We start from the raw sequence: 25,637 nt of genomic DNA, 5'->3' as shown, positions 1-25,637 counted from the left end.
TACGTATGTACGGAGTACTTGCCACAAAACTAGGTCCCCGCTCCTTGAGTCCGTTCTGGAGGACCACAACCGAGCTCGGTGCCACCGCATCCATATCGCGTCTCAATGTCTTTCTTCGTCGAAAGACTCAATGAGGTAGTGTAGTTTATTGCGTATTCCTGAACATTTCCGGTGGTCTACGGAGTAACATTCGCCATGATTTCCGAGTGATTAGTAGTTTTCAGTGATCAGTAAGGGTACTCGTAAAGTTCTGTTCCAACATTGAAGGCTGGTTTATGTGTGGCTCGAATCCCTGTTGCCCCATGGCATCAGTGCTGCTTATCCTCACTCCAATTTATCTTCCTGTAGGCGCCGTGTTGGCTTAAGGTAGGACTTGTTGTCAATATTGTCAGTCTTGGAGACAACACTAAATGAATACCTAAACCTGCACTAGGCCGCCGGACATGTTATGTACGTATGTGCCACGGTGAGCATCTGCCAAGTGCCAATCGAACGCTAGATATACGATGCGCAGCCAGTCAGTGGCAGCCACAGGCATATCATTATCACCCCACCATAGGTTGAGATGTGCTTGATGCTCATCACTTCCCATCTTGTACACGCTTTTATGCAGTGAATGGCGGGGCAGCTGAATCCCCTCCCCCTCGTGTTTCAGTTGTCTCATCCACCATAATAATAAAAATATCTTCCCCTGTCATTTCCAAGGACCCTTTTCTCTCTTCAACCTTCTTACAAAATATGGTGATTATCGTTACCCGAAGTTATCAGTGATTTTTGATCTAAACAAAGGCTGTTGTAACTCCTTTCCTTGTTCAGATCGACCTTTTGGCAATTCGAAGCCATGGGTGTTTCGTTTCAAAGCTTGTGCATTTTCTTCTTACTTTTCCTCTCCTTTTCCGGAAAAGCCCATGCGTTTGGCGCAGGAAACATTGCGTCAATCTCCAAGATTGAGGGCCAGAATTGGCGCCATGGCGATATCGAGGATGCCCTGTTGAGCCTGTTCTTGGCCCGTGCCGCTGGCGGTCGAAAGTTCAGTAAGCTCGACGTCCAACGAGTTTATTTTGGCAACTGGCTTCGAGATTACAGTCAAGCCGTTGATGTTGGTACCCTGAAATATGTCAGTGCCGAGGCCATTCGTATTCTTCTATGGGTTCTTGGATTTTTGAGTTTTGGGTATGTCGGTAATTACATCCTCTGTGATCGACATTGACATTGTTTAGGTATGGCACCAAGGAATTTGAGGTTACGACAGAGCGCCTGGGATGCTATCAGCCGACCGAGCATATCGATAACCCTCTTGGGTATGCTGAAGGCGAAGACGCTCGCGACTATGACCGTCGCCTCCGGGGCCCGGTTGACGAGGATCGCGAATTGGCCATCGATCCTGCAACCGGTTAGCACATCAGATTCCGCAAAATGCGCACACTTTCCAATGTCTGACTATTTTATAGGTTTGAAGAACTACATAGCAAATGAGCATATCGGTATCGCAACGTCCGCTGGCTTGGTGCGCCAGGTTTTCCAACGATCTATCCAGCTTGGTCGAAGATATGCGAGATCGAGAAACGAAGAGGATCTTCATGAAGCCCTCCGGCTCCTTGGAACTGGCTTACATTGCCTGGAGGATTACGCCGCCCATTCCAATTATGTGGAACTAAGTCTCATTGCACTTGGTGAAACATCAGTATTCCCTCATGTTGGTCGTAACACGCAGATTGAAGTTGAAGGCATCTCGGAATATGTATACCCTCTGGTAACTGGCACTTTTGGTGGTGTCGACTTTTTCCATTCGGTGCTTGGTGAAATATCAGATAAGGCAACGCAGTCTGAAATTCAGGGACTTGAAGGCGTCATAAACGAATCTCAAAGTGACTCGCCATCTGACAGTTTCATACAAGACTTGTTGAACAAGATTCCTGAAGGTCTTGTCGGTAACAGTGATGAGAAGGTTGGCAAAATGGATGAGCTCAAAGCCGAGTCCCAGCACGCGAAGGAGAGAAATCAGCATGTCTCTCCCCGCGAGTCGGAGGAATGGGCTAATTATTTGGATGACGTCCAAAAGCAAATCTATCCAGTCCTAGAGTGGCATGATGATTTACTGAAATCTATCAACGAGGCCATCGAAAAAATTCCAGTTCTGCCGGAGCTACTTGAGCAGGTGTCGGAGCAAATCACGGTTGCCGTCTTCTCGATTCTTGCTCCATATGTGCTTCCCATCCTCCAACAAGTGAAACTCGAGCTCCAAACAGGTTCATCAGAAGTCATTCAAAGCAGCAGAGAACAGCAACATGTTGTCTTCAACGATGACTATTGCACCAATCCCACTCATTCAATGCTTTCAAAAGATCATTTTTCAAATATTCTCAATGAGCCGGCCGGCCGCATTGCCTCCCAAGTTGTAAAATGGACAGTGCCGCAGCTGATGGAACTATGGGATGACGAGGGCGCGGACATTGACAGGACTTTGGACAGAATCGTTTCCGGAGTTTTTCATCACCCCGCTTTGTACCGCGGTGGTAGGGATGGCGCCGGCGATATCCGCCGAGTTATGTTCGATACTGTTAGAGAGTGGTGGGAAAGCAAGTCCGAAAACGAACTTGAGAGCCTTCGCGAGCAACTTTCTCGCGAGGGAGTTCAAGAGGGCAAGAATCATAAAGAAGGAGTACATGACTCTGGACACGGCTGTGGGAAACCACTTACCGTACATAAAGGCGGCCAAAGCTTGGGTCAGGGCCGCAAACCGGACGCCAGTGGTATCGAAAGGATCGCCGCAGAAGCCGCTGGTGGAGGCGCCCTTGGTGGCCTCGTCGGGGGGCTTGTGAGTGGTGTCGGGTCAATGTTACTTAACGAGTCAAGCGGAGGAGACTCCCGGCGGCCACAGGAACGAGAATATAGTTATACACAGGAAACTCGCGGCCCCGGTTATGAACAACGCCGTGAAGAGTACCACTATTCTAGCCAGCGCACTGAAGACTACGCTGAGAGTTACAACCAGCGAGAGTATCGGAAGTCCGAGGGTAGCGAGGGGTCCGATGAGGAGCACAAACGGCACAAGCATCACCGAAAGCACCGCAGTCGGGAGCGGCGGGATTCCAAGGGTAGCGAAGATTCCGAGGATGATGACAAGGGACACAGGCATCACCGGAAGCACCATAGCCGCGACCACTCTAATGAACGCAAGAGTGGTTCTGAAGATGAGGGGGGTCGGCATCAATATCAGTACAACCGTCGCGAGGATACTTATAACGATGGGCATCGCGGATACACCCAACAAGTCTCTGAGGAGTACAGCCCCAGACGCGGTGAATACAGCAGAACCGAATATACTCAGCAGTCAAGCTACGGTTATGGTGGTGAGCGCCCGTCATTCCAACAGGAGCGTCCGGAGTATTCCCGAGATGACAGACCTGGACAGTGAGTCAGCCAGAATCTACAGTTTACTCCTGTGACGTAATTTCGTTAACCAAGCTCTAGGGAATACTCATCCGGGTACGGCGAATCTCGAGGATACGGCGCGGGTGGTGAATATGGCTCCAGTGGTAACTACGGTTCTCGCAACGTACATGGAACCGCAGGCCAATATGAGTCAAGGAACGAGTATACACCCGAAGGTGAGTATGGCTCTCGCCAATATGGATCCAGGGGTGGTTATGGTGGTTCTCGAGATGAGTACGGCTCCCGCGATGAGTATCCTCCACAGGAGGAATACGGACAGAGCTACGGTGGCCATCCGCAAGGTGGCTATGGTCGGCGCCAGGACGAGGATAGAGGCTATGGGTACTAATTTGAAAGGAGATAGTAGTCGCTGGCGCTGATAGCTTTATTTAGTTTTCCAAGACGGCAGACTAGTGTAGATACAGAATGTTCACGTAATTGACTTCCCCAGAGCTATGATGAGAATAAAAACCCTGGGATCACCATTCTTTGACCTCTCCCGACTTCGGTGCCTCAACACGTACAACCTTATCACAGTTGAGCAAGCGAAGCGGGTCCAAAGCCAGTTTAAGCTATAGGGAGTGATAGTGTTAGCTCGCACAGTAAATAGGGCATCGCAAGGAGTACGACCGATAGGAAACTTACCCGCCGCATTGTATCAACTGTTGATTCTCCAACCTCATGTTGGAGATAGTCTCGCTTGATGAGGCCAACGCCATGCTCACCTGTCACGGTGCCTTCCATTTCAACAGCGCGCTTCACCATGCGGTGAACGACTCCCTCCGCGGTCTTTTTCTCGGCGTCGTTGAATAGAATGATCGCTATTCGAGAATTGTTAGTACGCTTACGCGTAAAATGTATCAGCATAAATACCACAACATACCATGGAAATTACCGTCTCCAACGTGACCGCAAATGCCGGCCAGCAATCCGCTCTTGGTCATATCGTCCTTTGTCGCTTCAATGATATCAGGAAGCCTGCTCATGGGGACCGCTACATCGGTTGTCCAGACGTGATCCTCCGGGCCTCGTCGCATCGCCATCACACTCCAAAGCGCCTCCTTGCGGGCACTCCAAAGTGAGCGCATCTCTTCTTCACCACGGGCGAATTCGAAGGATTTGGCCTTAACCGACGACGCAATCTTCTGAACCAGACCGATCTGTTCCTTGACACCGTTGGGTGTCCCTGTGAACCTGAAGAATATGGTAGGTGCTTCCTGCCATTGCCGCGCTGTAGTTCCGCTTGCATTAATGCATTTCATTTGCACATCGTCAAGAATCTCAACGCCGGCAACGGGGATTCCTTCCTCCACGACCCGGGTGACACATTGGGCTGCACTGTGAATTGATGGGAAGCTGGCAACAGCGACACTCTGGCTCTTCGGCTTGACTGTTAATTTTAATGTAGCTTCAGTGATCAAGCCAAGAGTCCCCTCGCTACCAATAAAAAGACGAGTCAAATCGTAACCAGCGCTGGATTTGCGCGGGCGTTGTCTAGTCTTGATTACAGTTCCGTCTGCAAGTACAACAGTTAGAGATAGGACCCATTCACGCATGGTACCGTATCTGTAAGCATTTGTCCCCGAGCAGCCCGTACCCACCATGCCGCCGATCATAGCACCGGGACCTGGGTCGGGGGGGAAAAAGAGACCTTCGTCAGCAAGTGTCTCATTTAATTCTTCCCATCCCAGCGCAGGCTGCACCACTACATCCAGATCGCCCTTATGGATTTCCAGGATACGATCCATGCGGCGAAAATCAACACACACTCCTCCCCTCGTGGGAGCAAAGTGGCCCTCCAGACTTGTTCCGCCGGAATACGGTGTCACCGGGATAAAGCGTTGGTGGCAGACTTTCATGATGCGAGAAACCTCCTCGGTGGTCGACGGATAGAGGACGATGAATGGTTTCTCGTCCTCCTTATTCTTGTAGGAGGACCAGTCCGAGCCGGCGTGTGAAATCAGATCTGCGTGCTCCGTAGAGACATTTTCTTTCCCTATGATCTCAACAAAGTCTGCCCATGCCGCTTGCAGGTTCGACGCTGAAACATCATGTCGAGGCGAGTCAAGGTCGTATACGTTCGTTGTGGATGTTGTCGGAAGACTTGCGGGTTTTAGAGTTCCGAGGTAATAAGCTCCGGTAGAGAAAAATACCAATGCTGAAGCACGATGTTAGCAAGACATCTATACGTTACATATGTCAAATCATGCGGGAGCGCAGGATCTTAGCATACCGAACATCAAAGCCGCATACCTCCCACCCTGAGACTCGGTTTGATACTGTGCATAGCGCTCCTGCTCTGCGCGCTCACGCCTCAGTCGCTGCTGCGTGCTTTCATACAGCTGGTTCTTAAAGGGCTGCGGTTTTTTATCCGCATATCGGGATGGCCTTGAGAGCTGGAAGCCTCTTCGTTGGTGCAGCAACGGGGTTCGACTGCTGGGATTTTGAAGAACACGCAATATCGGCCGAAAAGGCTTGCTGGTGTTCGGCCGCACCATCGTGATGATACTGATAGAAAATTGCCTGGTAATGAAAAAGATCCGTGTAGATGCAGTAGGTCAGACGAACTCGGGTTGTCCACTATGCAGTGGATACTCCTCTCGTGGTGTCTAGCAGGAGTCAAGACGAATGCTGAAGCTCTGGAGTCGTTGATTGTTGCTGAGGGGAATTTTGGAGAAGAGCTCCAATCAACTTTGCCGGAGCCGGGCCGGGGTAGGTAGATACCGCAGAGAAATCTATCAGATATCACGCCAAGACCACATCGATTTGCGATGATCCAAGACAGACTAACTTGTAGATACGTACTGAAACTGTCCTATGACCCATGATCACTCCTCCTTTCACCGACCTCCCTGTCTCCATCGGACCATCCAGTCCGGATAAATACAGCCCAAGGGCTGGGCCATTTGGGCCCTTTAGTCGGCAGCCCGGTTAATTTCCAGAGCTGTTGTTCCGCCTCGTCGAATCACAGGCCCCGGGCCCCCGCCATGATCAGAGATGCTCAGATGCTGCTGCGTTAGAGCTCCGGCAATTGTTGACCCTCAGCCTGTCCTGTTGGCTATAGCGGGGAAGTTCCGGTCCCATGACGCTCTGTTAATATTCTCTTCCAGTTAGATGGCTCAAATTTCTAGGCTGGAGGGGTTCTCGAAGCTCTTATTACCCTCCGAAAGGTTCTGGAAGCCCCCACGTCATATTATATATAATTTCTGGGCTCGCCCTTGATCCATTGTGAAATCTCCCTTCATCACCATCACCGATTTATACACTCCATACATAATGAGCTCGCAGACTACAACAGCGGAGGTGCGTAGCAATCCAATCGTTCAATCTGTGCCCGAAAGGGAAACGCTAATGATTCTCCAGAATCTCTCCTTTGTCCTCCAGGGAATCCATCAGGTCAAGTTCGAGGACCGCCCTGTGCCGGAGCTCAAGAGTCCCCACGATGTTATTGTGAACGTCAAATACACAGGCATTTGCGGCAGTGATGTATGTGCAGTCGACCAACCCGAGGCGCCTTTGACTGACCTTCCACCAGGTCCACTACTGGGAACATGGTGCGATCGGGCAGTTCGTGGTCAAAGACCCCATGGTTCTCGGCCACGAATCCTCTGGAGTCATTAGCCAGGTCGGCTCAGAGGTCACCAGCGTCAAGGTTGGGGATCGCGTTGCGATGGAACCAGGCATACCCTGTCGCCGATGCGAGCCTTGCAAGGCGGGCAAGTACAACCTTTGCGAGAAGATGGCCTTCGCCGCTACCCCGCCTTACGACGGAACTCTCGCCAAATACTACGTTCTCCCCGAGGACTTTTGCTACAAATTACCGGACTCCATCAGCCTGCCCGAGGGCGCACTGATGGAGCCTCTTGGTGTCGCTGTTCACATTGTCAGACAAGCCAACGTGACCCCCGGTCAGACCGTTGTTGTCTTTGGAGCAGGCCCAGTAGGCCTTCTGTGCTGCGCAGTGGCCAAAGCTTTCGGTGCGACCACAATTGTTGCTGTAGACATCCAAAAGTCAAGGTTGGAGTTCGCAAAGAAGTTCGCCGCTACAGCTATATTCGAGCCGGCCAAGGTTTCTGCAGTGGAGAACGCTGCACGCCTGATCGAAGAGAATAGCCTAGGTCGCGGCGCAGACGTCGCCATTGACGCATCTGGCGTCGAGCCATCTGTCCACACCGGTATCCACGTCCTCCGCCCTGGCGGCACATACGTGCAGGGTGGTATGGGCCGTAGCGAGATGAACTTCCCCATCATGGCCGCTTGCACGAAAGAGTTAAACCTGAAAGGTAGCTTCCGCTACGGTAGCGGCGACTATAAGCTCGCAGTTCAACTTGTGGCTTCGGGTCGGATCGATGTGAAGCAGTTGATCTCGGGCACTGTGAAATTCGAAGACGCAGAGCAGGCGTTCAAGGACGTCAAACTTGGCAAGGGCATCAAGACACTTATTGCCGGTCCGGATCAAACCGTTTAAATGAATAGCTAGCCATATAGTTTAGGTGGTTGGTGTTTTAGGGGGTCTGCGTATGTTCGTGGGTCAAAAGTGAGGTGATTGATGATTGATGATATCCTACTGTGTTGAGAGCATATACGCTCCCTACAGCCCTAAGGATGGGCCGTGAAATGAGATAACAAGCAATATGAAGTAAATTATACTATACGTACAGAAAAGGGAGACAGTACACGAGTACAAGGCGTTTCTTTCGGCCTCGAGCACACATTCATGAGTCTTTGTACATGGCCTCGTATCTAGAGAAATTTTAGCTATTAACGCGTAGCCACGTGGTTGGGATATAGACCGTAAAACATACCTTTTCCCCCTAAATGCCCACAACCCCCAGTTACCGCAAGAGACATCATGCGGATCCATATCGTTAAGATCCCACCGCAAACTCCGGAAGATGTTCTCACCCGGCTCAAGGAGCATGTCAAACTCCCCAGCACACTTCTCACGCACCCAGTTGATATCTCTCTCCATATCCCACTGTGTATATCCAGTAGTAATAATAGGAACCTTTGTCTCAAGAAGAAGTGGTAGCGTCTCCTCCCACTCGTGAGAGCTAGCCGGGTGCCCGAGACCAGGATGGAAGAGCACAACGCAGTCCAGATAAGGGTCGAACGGCTGGAAGTACTGAGCCTTGTACATGGTGTGGAAATAGTCGACGTAAGTGGTAATTTTCATCTGGCCGCCTAACCGGTCTTCGACGATTCCGCCAAAGGGATTTTCAGGCGTACGTTCGGGGAGAGGGAACTCTTCGTCGCGGTTTGCCATTGACTCGGGCCCGATGAAGATAAGGTTGATGAGGGATCGAGGGAAGATATGGCTGAGCTGAAGCCATACGTCGCGAGGGAGAGAGGACTCTGCACGGGCGCCTAGAATGAAAATTCGGACTGGAGGGGCCTTGACGCGCAGACCCTGGATATCAACACCTTCTCCGGTCCTTGGTGGGTGTAGAGAGTAACGGAGGGCTAGTGCGATAGGTTAGAATTGCGCAGGTTCCAATGAGGATAGTAGCTAGCAAACTTACCGCTCACACTCTTGAGACCCTCAGCTGTTAGTCTGTTATCCTTCCGGATACTGTATGGGCTCAACTCGTGCAGTACACTTCCGATCGTTAGCGGGTAGGTGAGCATCCGCGTCACCTGGCGCATGCTTCGATCGTCATTGATCGCATCAAACTCTCTTGTATACATGAATGTATCCCAATTCGTCATGTTAATAACAAAGTTCTCGTCCTGCAGGCCAGGATACGCAAATTCCGGAAAGAATCGCCCGGAACGCAGGTCATGGTCATCCTCATTGATCTGTCTTAAGGTCTCGCAGACTTCCAAATGGGCTTCGAAATCATCCATCCAGTGCTCCTCAGAGCAATAAACCGGGATACCGCAATCGGGGCACTCGAAGTGGGAATGAGCCGGGGGGGAGCTCTCGTTAGAGGGGCTTTTGCGCGATTCCGGGTCATGCGGGGAGACCGGAAAGCGCGTCTGCTGATGGCTAGGGTGAGGGCAGAAGGCATTCTGCTTGATGAAGGCCGCCCGCTTTCGGATCTCTGGCGATGGTGATTCGGAGAATTTGTGGAATAGGTTATCCGGTTTCAACAGAGCCCGGGCGCCGCTAGACGCACTGGATGTTGCGGAGGTGGCTTTCTGTATAACGGATGGAAGTGATAAGTTGAGCGACGGAGTACGTTTGGCTGTGAGCACGGGATTGCTAGTTGATAGAAAGCTATTGCCTCGAGGTCCTTCCCGTGTCAAGGTAGCAGACGACCTGTAATTACGCCGGGATGTTGCGACATTGGGTGAATGGAGCGGAGACCTTGAGGATGCAATGCCTCTTCGAATGGCCTGCAGACAGCGCCCGCAGGTAAATTCCCTGGTCATTGCTCTGGTTGAGGTGGAGGAGTTGAGGGTGTCAATCGTATGAGGAGACAGCTCCCAATCTTATTTTGGCCGGAACTAGCCCGCAGTCTCGGCTAACACGTGACGGCTATAGAGCTCCAAAAATATGATGTCTTGTACAAGACGCTTGATTGTATTTACTAATACTGCTAATCATATGTATCCTCGATAATTATTCACATAATCGCAATCTATCCAGCTTTCGCTCCATCTCATAGTGTGCTCGCCCGGGGTTCAAAAGATATCTTCGCACTTGCTCCAATCCTGCTGTGCCCGGCAACCCCAGTAGTCACCAGTATGCGACCAATACTCTTCTCCGGTGACCGAGCACTTATCCTTACTGAACCATTTGGGCTGATATTCCTCGCCATTGGCCTCTCTTTCTCGTCGCTTAGCACGCTGCTTCTCCTCAACCCGGTGCTTCTCGTCTGCCGCGAGATCGTATTCTCCCTCTTCCATAGCGCGCTGATCGGGTCGCAAACGTGTATCTGTTGGAGGGAGTTGTGGTCGGAGGCTGTCGGTGAGTGCATTGAGAGTAATGACAAAGGGTGTCAAGTTGAAAGGGATCCCAGTCGGACGCGGGTGAGCTTGCCAAACTAGAATTGTCTTGGCTGACTCTGGGTCTGTTCCCGATACAGGTGCTTCAAAACCTGGAGTATGGCGGGCATATATCTTGTCGTTCCACCGGCCGCCAATACTCCATCTAGGAGAACCGTCCTTATCAACAACCTTGCCCGAAACCTGGTACGCCGACGAGGCCTTCCAGCCCCGAGGCTTGAAATCGAGATAGCACACCTCGCCAGTTGTCCAATTTTTGATCTCCATTAAGCCGTAATTATCAACTGTGGGATTACCAGTAATGATGCCGATGACTGAAGATGTGACCTTCTTCCAAGTGTACAGCTCTTCGCCTCCTGATGCAGGACGCAACTTCAGAAACCATGTTCCAAGAAGGTTAATGTCGAAAGATTTCCCATAAAACTTGGACTTGAGCGAGGATTCACCCTGTGCGAAGTTAGACTGATTAAAAGTGTACGTGATAGTACTAAGAGGGAACTTACCCAGTAATCCCACTTCGGTGATTCGGCTAGGGCAACTCCAATAGGCGGATGGTGGCTGACTTGCTCGACGAAAAACCTGTAGCCCTTATCTGGTCGAACATATTCGAAAGTCTCGCCCAAGAGAGGATTGAATGGTTTGGCAACACGCCCGATGGTAGAAGCATATTCACTGGCAGCATAGGCGGCAACATACACTAGACGCTCCATTGAATCGCTTTGATCAGCGGCAATGTCAAGAAGATCTGTATACTCCAAATCTTCTGCGACCCGCTGTAGCAGTGAGGTAGGCTCGTTGAAGGAGACTGGAAGTGTCATTTTCGTCATGTCCTTGCCGATCATAGATTTTAAGATGCCCTTGAAAGAGTATTAGCCAGGAATAGGTAGAGACAAGCATATTACTTACCCAAAGGGAAATCTTCGGGCGATTGTCGTAATCCATCTTGAGCCGCTCTCTAATGGGTTCTTCGTATCCCTTGAACGACGGCGTTATCTCAGTGCGTCGCACCGCACGAAGCTCAGTGGTTTCTCCCGGAGCCGCCTCTTCTTCTACGTTTGCTTCTGGAGCTGTACGATCCACCACCTCAATCTCCCCTGCATCGATGGCATCGAAGAACTCTTCCTCGTCGTCATCATCCGATTCGGAATTGTAGAGACTGCTGATTTGAGATAAAGCGGATTTCTTACGGCGTAGAACTGGCCGCTCAGATTCGTGTTCACCGAGATTGCTTGATTCCTGTAATGTATCAGGAGCCTTGGTTTTTGTGTCTCCCTCATCCCCGACACCCGCTTCATTATGAGCGGCCTTAACAGCTGCACGGCTAATGCTTGTTGATGTGCCTTCCAAAGCCTCTTTGAGGGCTCGCTTAGTGCGACGCCTTTTCTCTTCCGATTCGCCCATTCGAGACTGCAACTCTTCATGCTCCTGTGCAATCCGTGCCATGCTCTCTTCCCACATCTTACGAAGGTACGCTTCGCGGTTGAGTCGATATTGCCAATATGAGTCTCGATCCCGAGATATTTTCAGAAGATTCTGGACTAGATCCTTCAAGCTGCTTACAGCGCCCTCATATGCAGTCAAAGCTTGATCAATTGCCGGATCCGAGAGAATTGTGGCAGGATTGTTCGACTTCTCCGCCTGTAAAGAAGAAGCGACATTGGCGAGTATCTCAAGTTGAAGCTTCGCAGACTGTGCAGTGATATTCATAGCATCTTTGTCGGTAGGTGGCGTCTCGCGGCTTGAGGCGTAATCAACGTAATCATCCTCATCGCCCTCTAGGTCAGGGGCAGTAGTGACATGGCTGGCCACCCGGTTGATATCATTTTGAGGACCTTGCTCCAGAGAGCCATACAGCGAGCCTTCGTCATCGGCGGGCACACCATCGAGCGTAGTGCGAGATGTATATGTGCTGAGTTTCGTGCCGCTGCTGCTTGGAACGCCCAGAGACATGGGAGCCAAACCCTTACCATTCGATTTGTGACTAGGAGATTCGGATAGGTTCTCGCTCGGTCGACCCTCAATCTGATCGATTTTCGCTTGACGAAGGACTTCCGCATGCTTCGTCTGACGCTTCTCTTCCTCCTTGGCCTCATCTTTTGAGTATTGAATGGCATTGTTCAGGGTCCAAAACCAGCGCTTAGCCTCCACAACATGATTTGCCTTGAGATGGTACTTGACGGAAGACTTTCCATGAATTTCAAAACGCGTTTTATCTTGGGAATCCATGTTAAGTCTTGCAATTTTCATGTTGATTGCACCACGGCAGGCAGATCCCGCATCATCTAGGATACTGTGAGCACGACGAATAAAAGCCAACGGAACTCGCAAGGGGCTTGGATCGCTTACCTTGATGCTTGTAATAACTCAGAACGCCATCTTCGAGAACGAACCAGCGCAACTTGTAACCACTTGTATAGTTTGTCCATTTCTTCAGGTAGCCTTTCATCTCCCGGGAATCCTTCCCGCCGAATGAGGCTTCGCCGGCTCCCGGTCGCCCGGATACGCCCTGACCAGAGCTGGTTCCTAGGATTGCCTTCTCCTGAATACCCCGTTGAGCCATGACGGCTGCAGGGGATCTCTTGACGATGGCCCGTGTTTTGTCGTCCTTGGTTACATCCTGCGGCAGCTTACCCTTCTTATCGCGGCGGAAGGGATCAGCCCCGTGCATCAAAAGGATCTGGATAAGCTTTGTATCCTTCTTTCTAGCGCCTTCATGAAGAAGAGTACCACCAGAATGGAGTGTAGTAGGGTCCGTCACAAGGTCCAGAGCATTCACATCTAGAATACCTTCCACACGAGGTTCCTCCAGCAACTTTTCTAATTTATCGTATTCACCTTGCGCAATCAGAGACTGCATCTCCTGTGCCTTGCTGTCTATGAAAAGTGAGCGAGCAAGTTGTAATTGTTGGAAGATTTCAGGTGTACGCGAAGCTTCAAGCGCTGTTTGCCCTCGGTAGTTGACGACCGAATCGTTGATTGAGGACCGGCCCAGTAACTCACGAACAACAGGGCCACGACCGAGTTGTGCGGCAAGATGAAGAGGTGTATTGCCATCCCGATCGCGCGCATTGATGTCAATTTCGTCTCCAGCTGATAGCACGTATTCCACCACTTGGGGCTCTGCACATTGAATTGCTAGATGGAGAATTGTGGTGCCCGACAGACCATTCGCCCCCTGCGGATCCTTGCTTTCCTTAATAGCTTTTGATATCGCTGTCGTATCACCGCTTCGTAGGACCTCGAAAAGACGGAACGTTCGCACGGACTGTTCGAGGGACATGGCTCCGCCTGTCGGGTTCACTGTGGGCAACTTCTCAATGTTGTCGCCATGGCCAAGTCCAGTAGGATCGGAAGCTGACTCTGGCATAGCGGGAGGGTTTGTCTCTGGGCGTGATCTTCGGAAACTAGAGCTTCGGTGCGTGGAGACGCCGGAAATAGACAGGTTGCTGCTATTGTTGACTGGAGACAATGTGACAGAGTCGGGTGAGCCGTTGTCGCGACCACCGACCTCTTCGTGGTTGTCCTTTGACTTGTCGCGATGTAGGATCGCCAGTGCTAAAGCACTCTTGGAGCGTTTGTGCCTGTAATATCAAGGCGGGGTACGTTAGTAATGTCGTCACTTGAGGTCCCCTGTTCTCTCGGCGAGCGACCACTCTCAATGGAGCCGTGGGGTTTCTGGCAGCATTCTGCTTATCCAACGGGGGCGAAGATCCGACTGACGATTGATGGGCCTTCTCATGGACTGCAGACATTCTTCTGCTCCCAAACATTGGATTTGACATCGCCAACCACGTCCCATGGAACCAAAGAGAGATGCTGGTATTGGTGGTAGCACTTACCCTTCGGCCTTTTCCGCCATCTCTCCTCGACACTAAATATGCATAGGTAGGGTAAAGCTCGACGAGGTTTGGCTCGAAATAAAGAAAATAATTCCGAACGAGATATTGGTAAGGGATGGTTGAGGGGTGAAAAAGGAGCTAGAAACCGATGATGAAGAGAGCGTTGATCTCCCAGACGCTCGTGGCGCCTTGGCGGCTTTTCTCAACCAGATGAACCTTCCATATCGAATACCCGTGCTTGGTGGATGGCGAGATATTAGAAAATCTAATTAGGCAGCAAGCACCTATTACCCAGAAACGGCAATATGGTCCGCTAAATGAATTTGATGTTGCTTGCAAGTGTTATGGCGCAGTAGCTCCGTACTCCGTATCTGCTCCGTATGCGTACTTCAAACCTCGGATCTCTTAAGCAAAGATGATATCTAATAATGTACAAATCTGCAGGCACAATAGAATACTTTTCCAGGAACAGGATGACTCAAAGTTCACTTTGACTCCCCGCTTACCAGAATGATTACACTTCCAAGCTGTCGCCTCAGGTCTTCCTTGTTAACATCATGGGTGTCCTCAACCTCGCCCCATTGCTGGGTTTGCCACATAACTTCGAGGCTGGATGCTTCGGCTGCCTCCTCAATTCCGAACTTCTTTTGCTCCGGCCGTTGCAGATGGCGAAAGTTCTCGCTCCACTCGGTCACCAGTCTGACAGCAACTAACAAACTCTTCGATGCAAGTATACCTCTTTCAAGGGCAGCTAGATCATGAGCATCCAATCCTTGAACCCATTGCCGGATGATATCTTTCGTAGCTTGAGACTGGGACGCCGGAAAGATACTGTTTGTATCCAGAACTGGCACAATGTCAATCCCCGGCCAGACCTTCGTGCTGAGGAAGGCGATGACATCCTGCGCAATTCTCACTTGTGCTTCCCTGAGTGACTCTCGCTTTTGACCGGTCTCGTCAACCTCTAGGGCATGCTCCTCTTTCTCAGGCTCCCAGCAAAGTAAAGTATCAGTATCCAGATAGCTCATCGCAAGCTTCACAATTGATGTTCTGGCCATGCTCTCTCCTGCAGTATCTTCCTGTGAGATATCCGTCGCACGCGCGGTGAGAGACGTCAAGGGGATCATGTGGTTCTTCAGCGCTTGCTGGGCGCTGTTCATAACGTCCCATTCCAGAGCAATAGCATGTGCAAGGTATGGTTTGGTGGGCGGTACCGACAAGACACTTTTTGTAGGAGTTCGAACTGGCCGCTTGTCTAGAAGGACTTGGTATTCGTCTATATAAAAGCCAAAAATTAGTCTCGACAACAGGGGTAGACAGCGGAGGTAAAACACCCGTACCCTGGCTCTTTTGAACATCGACATTCCTCCAAAAACGCTTCTTCAAAACTGTAGGCTTTTTCAATGGACGTGACTTTAACTCGCTGCTGTGTACATTTTTGTCGCCCTTCTCTTGCTGTGCTGGACGCTCAAACCCGGGTGACGGTGAAGGGGCTTCTGGGGGAGGGCCGTGGGCGGTAATCGGATGCGCAACAGCGGCTTTGAGTGTACTTGAAGCGAGAGTGCGTAATCGTGGGAGGCTGTATCGCGTCGCAATTAATTGTGTTTGCCGCGGACGACCCGCGGAGGCTCGAAAAAACGCCGTTACCACCTTCCTTGTCATCCTGGAAGATCAAGGCGACAAGACCAAAGAGAGAGGAGTGATCCGTCTGAATTGTTTTCCGAGGTGTATCCGGGCATTCGCCACAGGCGCCACACTCTAGGTGATTATGGTCCCCACATCAATAGTTAACTAGGCGCGGTTCTTTCTCTGGCAGAAGTTTTGACCTGTTTACATCTCTCATCGTTTCTCAGCGCATAGCTTCAAATACCCAAGGCTCTTTGGCCTTCTCCGCTTCAAAGAGGTGAAACTAAAGTGACCTCAAATCAACTGCGCTTTAGGGATGATAACTCCAAGCGCAGTATTCATGGGCAGACCCTACCTATGTATGTAGCCTACATCGAACTTATACGACAGCACAGAGCCTCATTTGAGAAAAGCTCGAGTTCAGGATCCATTAGTTATTACTCCTGCAACTGAAAGTCAAGACGAAAAACTAAAGTAAAGCAGACAGAAAAATGACGAGTGCCTCCCAATTGTCGATCTAAGTTTCAACAGAAGAAGTAACAAACATACAGCAATTTTTTTTTGAGATAACAAGATTCGAAAGATGAAGCGACGAGAGCCGGCCCACGCTTTTATAATTTACAGGAAAGAGAACTTAGAAAAAAGGGTGCTGCGTGGAAAAATAGGAATCGAAGGGCTTGGCCGATTCGGAGTGAGTGCGCGTTCAGCCGACTGGCGAAAAGCTGCGCAGGCGGTTTTTCACAAAGGTAGGGACTGATAATACATCTGTCGAGAGTTTCCGATTAAGGCGGCATAATCCGTGTCTAAGGCCGTTTTATAGATCTCGGAATATATGGTGATAAGCGTTTTCTTTGTAAGTATCAAAGACCATCCAACGATAGCGCTGGCGCTTTTAGCGCCGTTTCTGCACTGGATGCGGGGCAGCCGTGTGCAGTTGTTGGCTTAGGATATATCGGCCGAGGTTACACTGGGCACTAGTCGATGGTGGAATTCGTTGCCGTTCAGCTTGAATTTGTGATAGTAAGGCTTCTTCAGAGGGTCGGCGTCTGGTCGTTTCTTCATACGCTCTGCATCGAATTCATCGGCACCTTCTCGACTGCCCCATGTAGTCTGCAAGGACAGTCAGTAAAGCCACGGGAGCTTCGTGTGAATGGGCGATGCTCCAGAAATGGGACTAATAATGGAGACGTGCCAAAATGTTGGTGGGGTGGAAGGAGGACGAGTGAACGGACTCGTAAGTCATGCAAAGAGGTCTGTGGGTATTGCAAGGGTAGGTGAAAAAGGCCAGGTGCATATGGAGCTTTCTTTAATGGTTGCTCGGGGCACCACAGACTGTGCGCCAAGGACAGGCAAGAGAGGAAGGTTTGGAGACAAGGAGAGCTTTCACGTACCGCACTTAGTGTCAGAACAGCATACATCTTGATCGCCCCATGGAAATAACCGAAGAGAATAGACACGGGAAGAAACACCCAATCGACGGGGAAGCGCACGTAATGTCCCAAAAGTTTGATCCATTTGCTGACAAACATCCAGGAAGCGAGGAATGTCATTGCGAATATGTGGGAGCGTTCATCCCATGAGACGGTAGCCTTGTGACAGAGAAAGATGAGACCCAGGTCACCGAGCAGGGCAGGGGGCGAGAGCGTTGTCATATGAACTGCATAAGCACTCCAGAGTTGGCGACTATTGTTGCAATCAAAATCATTAGTCGTCAAGGTGAAGAATGCAGAGTAAAAAGAACTTACTACCAGATATGGCCCTCATCGAACATACTTGTGAGGTTACTTCTCCAATTACTTCGGGACCATCTTGCACACTGCTTCAAGAAGATCGGATTATCCTCCAACGTCGTTTGGACTTCGGCCTCAGGATGATATTGCATGAAGGTTTCCCACCCGTGAGAGACCATCCATCGAGTGATAAAGTTGTCGTCGTCAGCATTCAACTGGTACTTTCCAAACCACCATCCTTCGTTGGTGAAGGCATAGGTGAACGCATCGTCTTGCAGAATACTGGTTTTATAGGCGACAGTTCGGCCAGACATACAGGGAAGCCCTCCGTCGATGTGAGTGGTAGCGGCGCAGTCAAAGTTCCTTCGTTCCAGGTAAAGAGCGCCCAAGAAACCCCAAACACGCTGTTGCAAGGTAGGTGAGGCAGCACGGCGAAGTCGTTGGCAGGTTACTACGCCTCCATATTGGTCGTCTTTCTCAAAAGGAGCGAGCATCCAGGTAAGAACCTTTGGAGGCCAGATCACGTCGTCATCGGCGAATACTGTAATTGCAGTGCGAACCTCGGGGATGGCTCTAGTCATTTGGCGGCGTTTATTGGGGTGTGTGACAGTAAACAGCCGGATCGTGGATTTAGAAGCAGGCATACGGCTCAGCATCTCTTCAGCCTTCTTTCTATTTGCCTCGATAGTAACGAGAAGGAGCTCAAAGGGACGGTTTGTAAGTATAGTTTCAATTGTTCTCTCCAATTCCTCTCCACAACCATCCAGTGTAGGGATGATAACCGTCACATCCTGAGCAGTCAATTTTGGGTTCTCGGGGGGAGGAATTGGCTTGAATGTCCAGAAGGAAACCAGGTTCACAACAAGGCGGAAGTACCGATAGAAGCTGTATGAGGTATAGAGAGTCAGCCAAAGGCACTTGTTGCAAAGGAAAAGATGTACGGTGGAGAAGCACTAACAAAAGAGCGATAAACGCTCGCATATACGTTATGTGCATTATTAGGACTTAGAAGAATTAACCAAGTTCCTTCTTTTCCGCAACACAGAGAGTGCTATGATCTCTGATCTTGTCCTTATTCCTTTGGTTCTCGTCTGGTCTCTTTTGTTTTCCTGATATACCTTGATCTTAGCTGCAAGCCTTGACGCACATTGGACTGTGGACGACAGTCACAGAGCTCAATATGCAGAATGATGAACGAAGGCAGGGAGAAGTCTCTCGGGCCCTATACCCTCAGGTCAATTGATCACTGTAGAGGATGTTCCGAGCAGGCTCAGAGAAAAGCAAGGACGGAAAGGCGCTTGTCCGAAGCCGCAGACAAGAGGAGCCAAAAGAATGAAAGATTTCAAGATAAGATATGGAGGAAGTAAACGAATGTCTAGGGGAGGAACACTCCTCATGAACAACTTCCAGATGCCTGGAAGTGAATTGCCTCCAAAATAACGTAGAAGAGAGGAGGAAAAAAGTTGTCAGTCTGACAGCAACATTGGAGACTTTTTAATTGTCGCGAGAGGAGCTCGAGGGCAAGACAGGGCTGGTACTGGCAGGCTGGCACATGTTCAAGAGTGGTATCCATGCGAACCATTGAGCCAATCCTGAAACAAGAAATGCAAAAGGTTCCTCAAGGGCTCCAGTTCCTTTGTCATTTTGAGTGTCATGCAGGTGTATTTTTGCCTCGTGCGTCAGACCCTGGATCTAGATGAAATTGATGGAGGAGAGCGCGAGTGGAGAAGGGATTGGCGGCGGCCCATGCAACCGCTATGCAGCGAAACGGACTAGCGAGTGGGGATCGTGAGTGGGAATGGTGGATGACGATGGCACTACTTGAAGCCTTCGAGACGCCGCTAGGTCCTCTGGCAGGAGCTAGGCTGGGAGTTGACTCCCTACAGTGGGTTACTGCCTCCGACGACGCTCCATTCTGCTTTGTCCAGCGTTCAAGCCCGGCCGGAAGAACCAGGAGAGAGATGGATCTGGGTATACCCGTGGACTCTCCTCTTGCCTACTACTAAACTAGGTAGCGAAGGAGTATACCCTCCTCGTCCGTGCAATGAGCGGCTTCGGACCTACGTCCTTATTCTATCCATCCGCAATGGATAATCACGATTGATCCTATCAGAGTCATGGTACCATCATCCTTGCAGTACTAATGACAAGCGACAGCCCGCGTAATCTCGCTGTTGTCAGGTACTTTGTGCTCACTCTTGCTCCTGGATGGTGCTATTCATGGAAATTTGATTAAAATCACCGATGGCTTATTGCCTAGGCCTAATATGCAAGTAAGGCCGATGAACCGACGGGCTGAGCTTGGAGGAGATAATTAATTGTAATTTGAACACAGTACCAGAGTGTGAGAAGGCGGAACCTAGAACCTTGGGAAAAAATGATATTTGCATAAATCGGAGGTAGCAGTGCTAGCAAGAGTAGCAGGAGTAGGTAGTGGGTAGTGGGGTGGGGGGATTGTTGTTCTCGGATGATCAACAATAATAATCAGAGCAAGAGAGCGTGTGCAGATGCGAGCCTGGAGATTTGAGCAGCTGCCGCTGACTGCTTCCTGTTTTAACTTCAGTGGGGAAAGCTTCTTGATCACTTGCCCTTTTGACTTTCCGAACGTCTTAAAAAATTACAAGGAAACCAGAATATCAACAGAAGGTTAAGTAAGAGATAACCAACTACTTTACTAGCCCACGCACATGCGACCGACTCCATCGCTAGGTGTGTAGGAGGAGGAGGAGTAGCCTTTCGTGCTTATTGGCGTCATGTTACTCCTGCATCAAGACAAGACCGACTTCAGATCTTGAGGCCAAGTACTCCAGGGAAGAAGGTACAGAGTGGTACAGATGTACCAATACCCAGTGCTAAGTCCTTTTGTTGTTTATTGAAGATAGTAGGTATTGTTTAGTTTGTTCATTTATCGTTATTAATTCCAGTAATAGCAGAGCTTGCATCCGAGGTGACACTGACCCCGGCTTGGTGCGACTAAACGATAAATTGCCAGATTGCCAATCGAGGCCAGCATCTCCGATCGGCATCCAAACACAAACACCTCAAGGTTGTTATCATCATCATCATTATTATTATTATTATTATTATTATTCCACCTTGGTAACTGGAGTAAGAATAAACCTCCGTGCAGTTTCACGTGTTATACCCATGTCAATATCACCTGTCTAGACCTCATGATTCCGTACGCGACTGCCTCTCGGTACTCTTAGCCGAATCAACAGGACTATCAGGACTCCATGAGTCGCAAACTCAACCGACTCGGCCGCTGGCCAGCAGCGGCACATGAGCTTGCGGTGGCAAGATAGTGAGACACAGCCTTCCAGAGGCAAATATGGGGTCCCTCGTCGTGTCTTTGGGAAGAGGCTCTGTTCTGCACGCAGGTCGTGTAATAATGGAAAAAGAAAGCATAAGGCGCGGGAAGGTTCGCAATCAACCCTAGTCAATACAAGGCCATACAGCTATCTAGCATGGAGTTAAAATCCAGCCGAGATTTGGCATCCCAGAGTAGTATCGGTAAAATCAGGAGAACTCTAAACAGCGAGGATTCGCAATCGTTTCTGTGCTTCCGTCTCATCAGTATTTCAAGATCAATCCATGCGTTTCCATGTAATGATTGGGATCGATACATTGCTTTTATATACACTATGATAGTACTTACAATAATCACCATGTAGTATTCAAGTTACTCCAGAGTCCATTCAAATTAGCTTTACAGCTATTTTAAGTTGGTTGTGAAAAGAGAACCTAGTCAAGTGAGATCACACTGTCATCCGGATCAAAGAATCTTCAGCCCTGCCCTGATGTTGGCCTGGGGGTATACTAGGTATTGAAAATGATCTCCAAGGATAAATAATCAGAATGTCATACACATCCTTGTAGAATGCCAGAAACAAGATCCCCAGCCAGCCCAAAACGTTCATAGCAGTGGTGATCCTAGCGGCGATCCCCAACCCCGTACTAATATCATCCTCCACGGAGAAGCCACTATCTGTGCGTCCTGTGTGCCGTTTGGCTGCAACCCCCGGCCGTGGCTAGGGTGGGTGGGCTGCTTCAACTTCTAACGTGAGCACGCTGCTATGGTGGGGGTATTGAGATGGTGTCATGGGTGAGCAAGAATACGAAGATGAGTTCCCAGTCCCCTCATAAAAATTCAATCTGGAAAGCGATTCGGGTTTTTTTCTAGCCCTTAAATAACACGGGGGATCATCCTCGTAGAGTCGTGGATTCGTAGCCAGCATTATTATTCTAGGAAGATATAAATTAATTCCAGGACCCTGACCTAATCTTTGTAATGACCTTGGGATGAAGCACGGTGCATATATTCAATGCCGGCTCGGTACTCCGTATCGACGCCGGGGCATGGGCAAAGGCAGTCCAAGGCTGAACCTGGACCGTACGTACTCGTGGTGCGACAGTCTTCCTCAGCACCGAACGCTGACGACACAGATTATCATCCTGACGATTCTCGCTGGAAACCTTTCTATATGTCGTGGCATGCATACGCGCCTCAAGAATTTCGTGAAGCTGGTGGAAATGATTGTGATTGACTACTAGGTACCATGGTGTTATTGTCATCCAGAGTTGTCGGGGTTGACCCCAAACTAGACACAGTTTGGAATTTCTTAGTTCAGACTTCACCGCGAATACTCTGTACTTGAATTTTCAATATTACTATATTACTATTGCGGTTCCTGTGCCGCTTTTCAGGATCAAACCCGTGGTGATTTCTGCCAGAGTACAGAAGGCTGTAGCCGCCTGTCCAATCATTTTACTATTACCAAATTTGGATGGAGATACAGATTAGCTACAAGTTGCGGAGCATCGACTATAAGGGCTTGATGGACAAGGTCAATCACCAGAATATTCATGGCCTGACTGTAGTTAACTTAGTACACAAAAGCTGATGTTATCTACTACCCTGTGTCTTACTGTTGCGCTCAGACTCCCAAGAGTCCCATTTTCAATGTTCAAGTCCTCTGATGGGCCCATGATAAGGGCCAACATCAATCCGAACCGGGACCTGTTTTTCCCATGGATCCTATCTCGCGGGGCCGACTAAAGGCCAGATGGCAGATTATTGACGCAACTGCCAACAGCCTTCAACGGATTATTGTGTCTTGCAGCGAAGCTAGAGCTGGGGCTTCGCGCCGAGGAAAGCCGCTAGCGCCAGAAACAGCAAAGCGCTGTCAGAGCGACGAGAGTCCAGGCTCGTTGACTCGCTCTTGTGTGGCTGCAGATGATAATCAACTGCTTCTGCAAGTCACCCCAAAAGGGCCACATGCTTCAACCAAGACTTCTCGAGAGTCGACACCCTGGTCTGAGCATCCCTGCACATGCACTAACAACTGAACAAGATGATGACGGCCTGCGTCCTCGTCATTGATTTGGTACCAGTTACTTCACTTTGCATACATACAAAAGTACCATATTCGCACAACTTACAAGGCAGCGAAGAGTGTTGCCAAAGAAACACCGAAAGCTCAAGTTTGCTTCCGATCGGCGAATTCATGGATATTCGTTAACTCATCAAACATAAGTACTCTGTAGGCAGGCTTGATCGAATCCAGGTAGCACCTTCTACACGGGAGACCGTTTCCGAGTACATCCTACCAGGGGTACAGTGTACTACATATCGGTACAATGCCATTGTTACTTTCAGTCCCCGAATAACCATCAGCAAGCGACTCGCGAGTCGCGAGTCACGGTACAGCTGGGCAACCTGCACCGAACAATGATGTGGGCCACCTGTCAGCGATCCCCAAGTTCTTGAAATCGTCTCGCTTTGCTCGGAACAATAACCGAAGCAGGAGAAACCTGAGGCAGCTAGCGCCTTGCGAGTCAAGAAGGAAGTGAAATATTTTTCTCAAGCTCGCTACAATTTGCGCATTCTAACTTACCAGAAATAGCCGGCATTGCGTCTGCTGTACGCAGTCTCTGATTTGCACCGAAGCTGAGACTACTCGACAGGAGTGAAACAGACGCGTATCTCGGCTGCACGGACATCAAACGCTGACTGGACCCCACTCACGGACAACTCGGAGGCTGGAGGTGGGTTCATCTGGATTATTGAACCTCTTCAGCGTTGCAACGATGCCGCTCTCACGCTGCATCTTTCTTTCTCAGAATAATCTTTCTCTAAAGCCAGCTCTTGGAGCACCCTAGCAGACTAACGCATCTACGTCAATGACCTCCCTCACGTTATTACCTATCTACTAGTCCGTATGCTTCGAGGATTGGACATTTGTTCAAACGGAGTAGGTATTGTTAATTGACGCTAAATGTCCCTTAGCGCCCGACTCCACTAACATCCTTGTTGCCCCAAGCGTTGACGGTTGAACGTTTCTCTGGCCATCGTTGAACAACAAGAATGTCGTTGCCGTGCATCTCATATTCGCTTTCGACGGTCTGGATCCTTTCGACAGCCAGAGGATCGACTGCATCTCACCTCCTGTCTCTGAGCTTCAAAATCTCCTCTTTGTTTCCGAGTCGGCCAGTCAGACGGCGTTACATATGAGCCCTCCATTTAGGTTTGCGAGAATCTGGTACCGACTCTTGGACTTCTAATAGAGTTCAGACAGAGCCAATTCGATCTTCACCTTTCATGGTTCATGAAGGCTGATGAAGCTATGCGGATTTGCCAGGCGCCCTTCAGGCGGCTCGTCAACAACGGTCGCTGATTGGATGAGAGAATTCCCACAGAGAATTGTTTTGAATTTTCAACCGCCGCTCTGAACCCACGTTGTAACATGGTCAAATTTCAATAATACTCAATACTGAAACCCAAACGCCTTAGCCCGCACGAGCTGCCTTCTCAAGTTCTCATGAGGATCTAGAGGCGGAGGATGAACGGTCCAGTCCGCTGGTCGGCGCCTCCATACTCTTGGTGGAACCCGCTGGCGGGATTTGGCCGAACAAGGAAGCAGTCTCCCAAGCCCCGGAGCAGTAATGTCGTCTGTCTCGGACACAATAGCGGAGTAATTCCTTCCAGCCACGCAGTTCGCTACCTAGCGAGGATATCGTGGCAAGGCAACCCGAAGCTCTTGCCGTGTGTTTGACAGGCTGAGCACCGGGCGGACTACGACTCAGGACGCTCCCAGCAGCAGACGTTGGGATTGGATAATGACAAATCCCGCTGTCGGGCAAGCCGCGATATGGATTGCGAGGTCTAAGGGCATACCTGCCTATAAGAGCGTTGCTCGGGTTCTCAATGGGGCAAGCCGTGGGATCCAAAGTAGCAAGACTGCCAGAGGCGGATCGCAATAAAATTAGCGCTGGTGATTCTGCTGCACTCGCAGTAGTAAGCTCAGAACATGCCGTGTGAAGCGGAGCTCCTCAACTTGTCAAGGAGTGGAACATGAACTTGCTCCCCTCTGGGCTCTACTTACAGCACGGCGGTCGATCTTCCACGATGGCTTATCATAGGTTGGATAAAACGGCTGACGATTCAACTGGCCAGTTCATCTTGTCCACTCTTCCAAACTGCACTTTGGCGAATGTGGCTTCGCAGCTCGAACTACTGCAGCGCTAATGCGGCTAATATCCATATCAAGAGCCAATCACTCTCCCGCTCTTATTTTCGCTCTTCCTATCTTAACCGCAACGGCGTCAGGAAAGCTAAATTTTTGTTTGCCTTCAGGTTCGCTCCGGATACTCTATTGCAGAAGCCTCGAACTGGCGCAACCTGACTCGGAGTTTCTGGTTACCCTGCAACAATACAACTCGACCCAGACTCGTCGCTCGACTCAGTACACTTGAGGCCGCTCGCTGAGATAGGCATGCACATATCTGGATTGTACCTCGTACAGCACTGATCATGAGCTCAGGTGCGACGCAGGTACAACGTCCTACTAGTAATATCAGGCTGCCTACCTCTTAGGTCCCGCCTTCTTGCGAATGAGCCCTGTCGGCCGTCTTTATATCATCCCCACGTAGATCTAACAAATGGGGTATATTGTGCTGTTTGGACGGCCCTAATGCTGTGACACGCTGAAGCTACTCGTGTTACGTGTAGACGAACACTGCCCGACCATGGCTGTCTGAGGCTGATGTTTTCAGC

At 50.0% G+C, this 25,637-nt stretch overlaps 6 protein-coding genes across 6 annotated transcripts; 2 read left to right on the top strand and 4 right to left on the bottom strand.

Moving 5' to 3' along the window:
• Positions 1-841: 841 nt before the first annotated feature.
• BJY04DRAFT_211272 (Het-C domain-containing protein) lies at positions 842-3,784 on the top strand (the record flags this gene model as incomplete). Its single annotated transcript, XM_073714380.1, has 4 exons — positions 842-1,173; positions 1,221-1,393; positions 1,452-3,414; positions 3,475-3,784. 4 exons carry the CDS (start codon positions 842-844, stop codon positions 3,782-3,784), a joined length of 2,778 nt encoding a protein of 925 aa, XP_073565341.1.
• On the bottom strand, positions 3,667-6,305 carry BJY04DRAFT_163599 (FAD-binding oxidoreductase). The gene is made up of 4 exons (XM_073709083.1): positions 5,669-6,305; positions 4,319-5,593; positions 4,081-4,256; positions 3,667-4,007 (listed from the first exon to the last, which is right to left on the bottom strand). Exons 1-4 carry the CDS (start codon positions 5,931-5,933, stop codon positions 3,915-3,917), a joined length of 1,809 nt encoding a protein of 602 aa, XP_073565340.1. The 5' UTR covers positions 5,934-6,305; the 3' UTR covers positions 3,667-3,914.
• A 406-nt stretch (positions 6,306-6,711) lies between these two features.
• BJY04DRAFT_223982 (NAD(P)-dependent alcohol dehydrogenase) lies at positions 6,712-7,903 on the top strand (the record flags this gene model as incomplete). The annotated part of the gene is made up of 3 exons (XM_073717831.1): positions 6,712-6,738; positions 6,799-6,921; positions 6,971-7,903. 3 exons carry the CDS (start codon positions 6,712-6,714, stop codon positions 7,901-7,903), a joined length of 1,083 nt encoding a protein of 360 aa, XP_073565339.1.
• Positions 7,904-8,150: 247 nt separating this feature from the next.
• On the bottom strand, positions 8,151-13,666 carry BJY04DRAFT_211268 (Oxysterol-binding protein-domain-containing protein; the record flags this gene model as incomplete). The annotated part of the gene is made up of 7 exons (XM_073714379.1): positions 8,151-8,178; positions 8,241-8,898; positions 8,958-9,814; positions 10,082-10,833; positions 10,890-11,243; positions 11,293-12,668; positions 12,733-13,666. 7 exons carry the CDS (start codon positions 13,664-13,666, stop codon positions 8,151-8,153), a joined length of 4,959 nt encoding a protein of 1,652 aa, XP_073565338.1.
• Positions 13,667-14,532: 866 nt separating this feature from the next.
• BJY04DRAFT_163565 (ATP synthase complex assembly protein ATP12) lies at positions 14,533-15,941 on the bottom strand. Its single transcript, XM_073709082.1, has 2 exons — positions 15,566-15,941; positions 14,533-15,501 (listed from the first exon to the last, which is right to left on the bottom strand). Exons 1-2 carry the CDS (start codon positions 15,885-15,887, stop codon positions 14,711-14,713), a joined length of 1,113 nt encoding a protein of 370 aa, XP_073565337.1. The 5' UTR covers positions 15,888-15,941; the 3' UTR covers positions 14,533-14,710.
• An 852-nt stretch (positions 15,942-16,793) lies between these two features.
• BJY04DRAFT_223978 (glycosyltransferase family 2 protein) lies at positions 16,794-18,577 on the bottom strand (the record flags this gene model as incomplete). The annotated part of the gene is made up of 4 exons (XM_073717830.1): positions 16,794-16,961; positions 17,243-17,534; positions 17,597-18,466; positions 18,540-18,577. 4 exons carry the CDS (start codon positions 18,575-18,577, stop codon positions 16,794-16,796), a joined length of 1,368 nt encoding a protein of 455 aa, XP_073565336.1.
• Between the last annotated feature and the right edge of the window lie 7,060 nt (positions 18,578-25,637).

The sequence above is a fragment of the Aspergillus karnatakaensis genome (genome assembly GCF_047715665.1).
Source record: "Aspergillus karnatakaensis strain CBS 102800 unplaced genomic scaffold BJY04scaffold_81, whole genome shotgun sequence".
Classification (NCBI taxonomy): domain Eukaryota; kingdom Fungi; phylum Ascomycota; class Eurotiomycetes; order Eurotiales; family Aspergillaceae; genus Aspergillus; species Aspergillus karnatakaensis.
The sequence above is the reverse complement of the archived record's forward strand: the minus strand, read 5'-3'. Positions and strand labels throughout refer to the sequence as shown.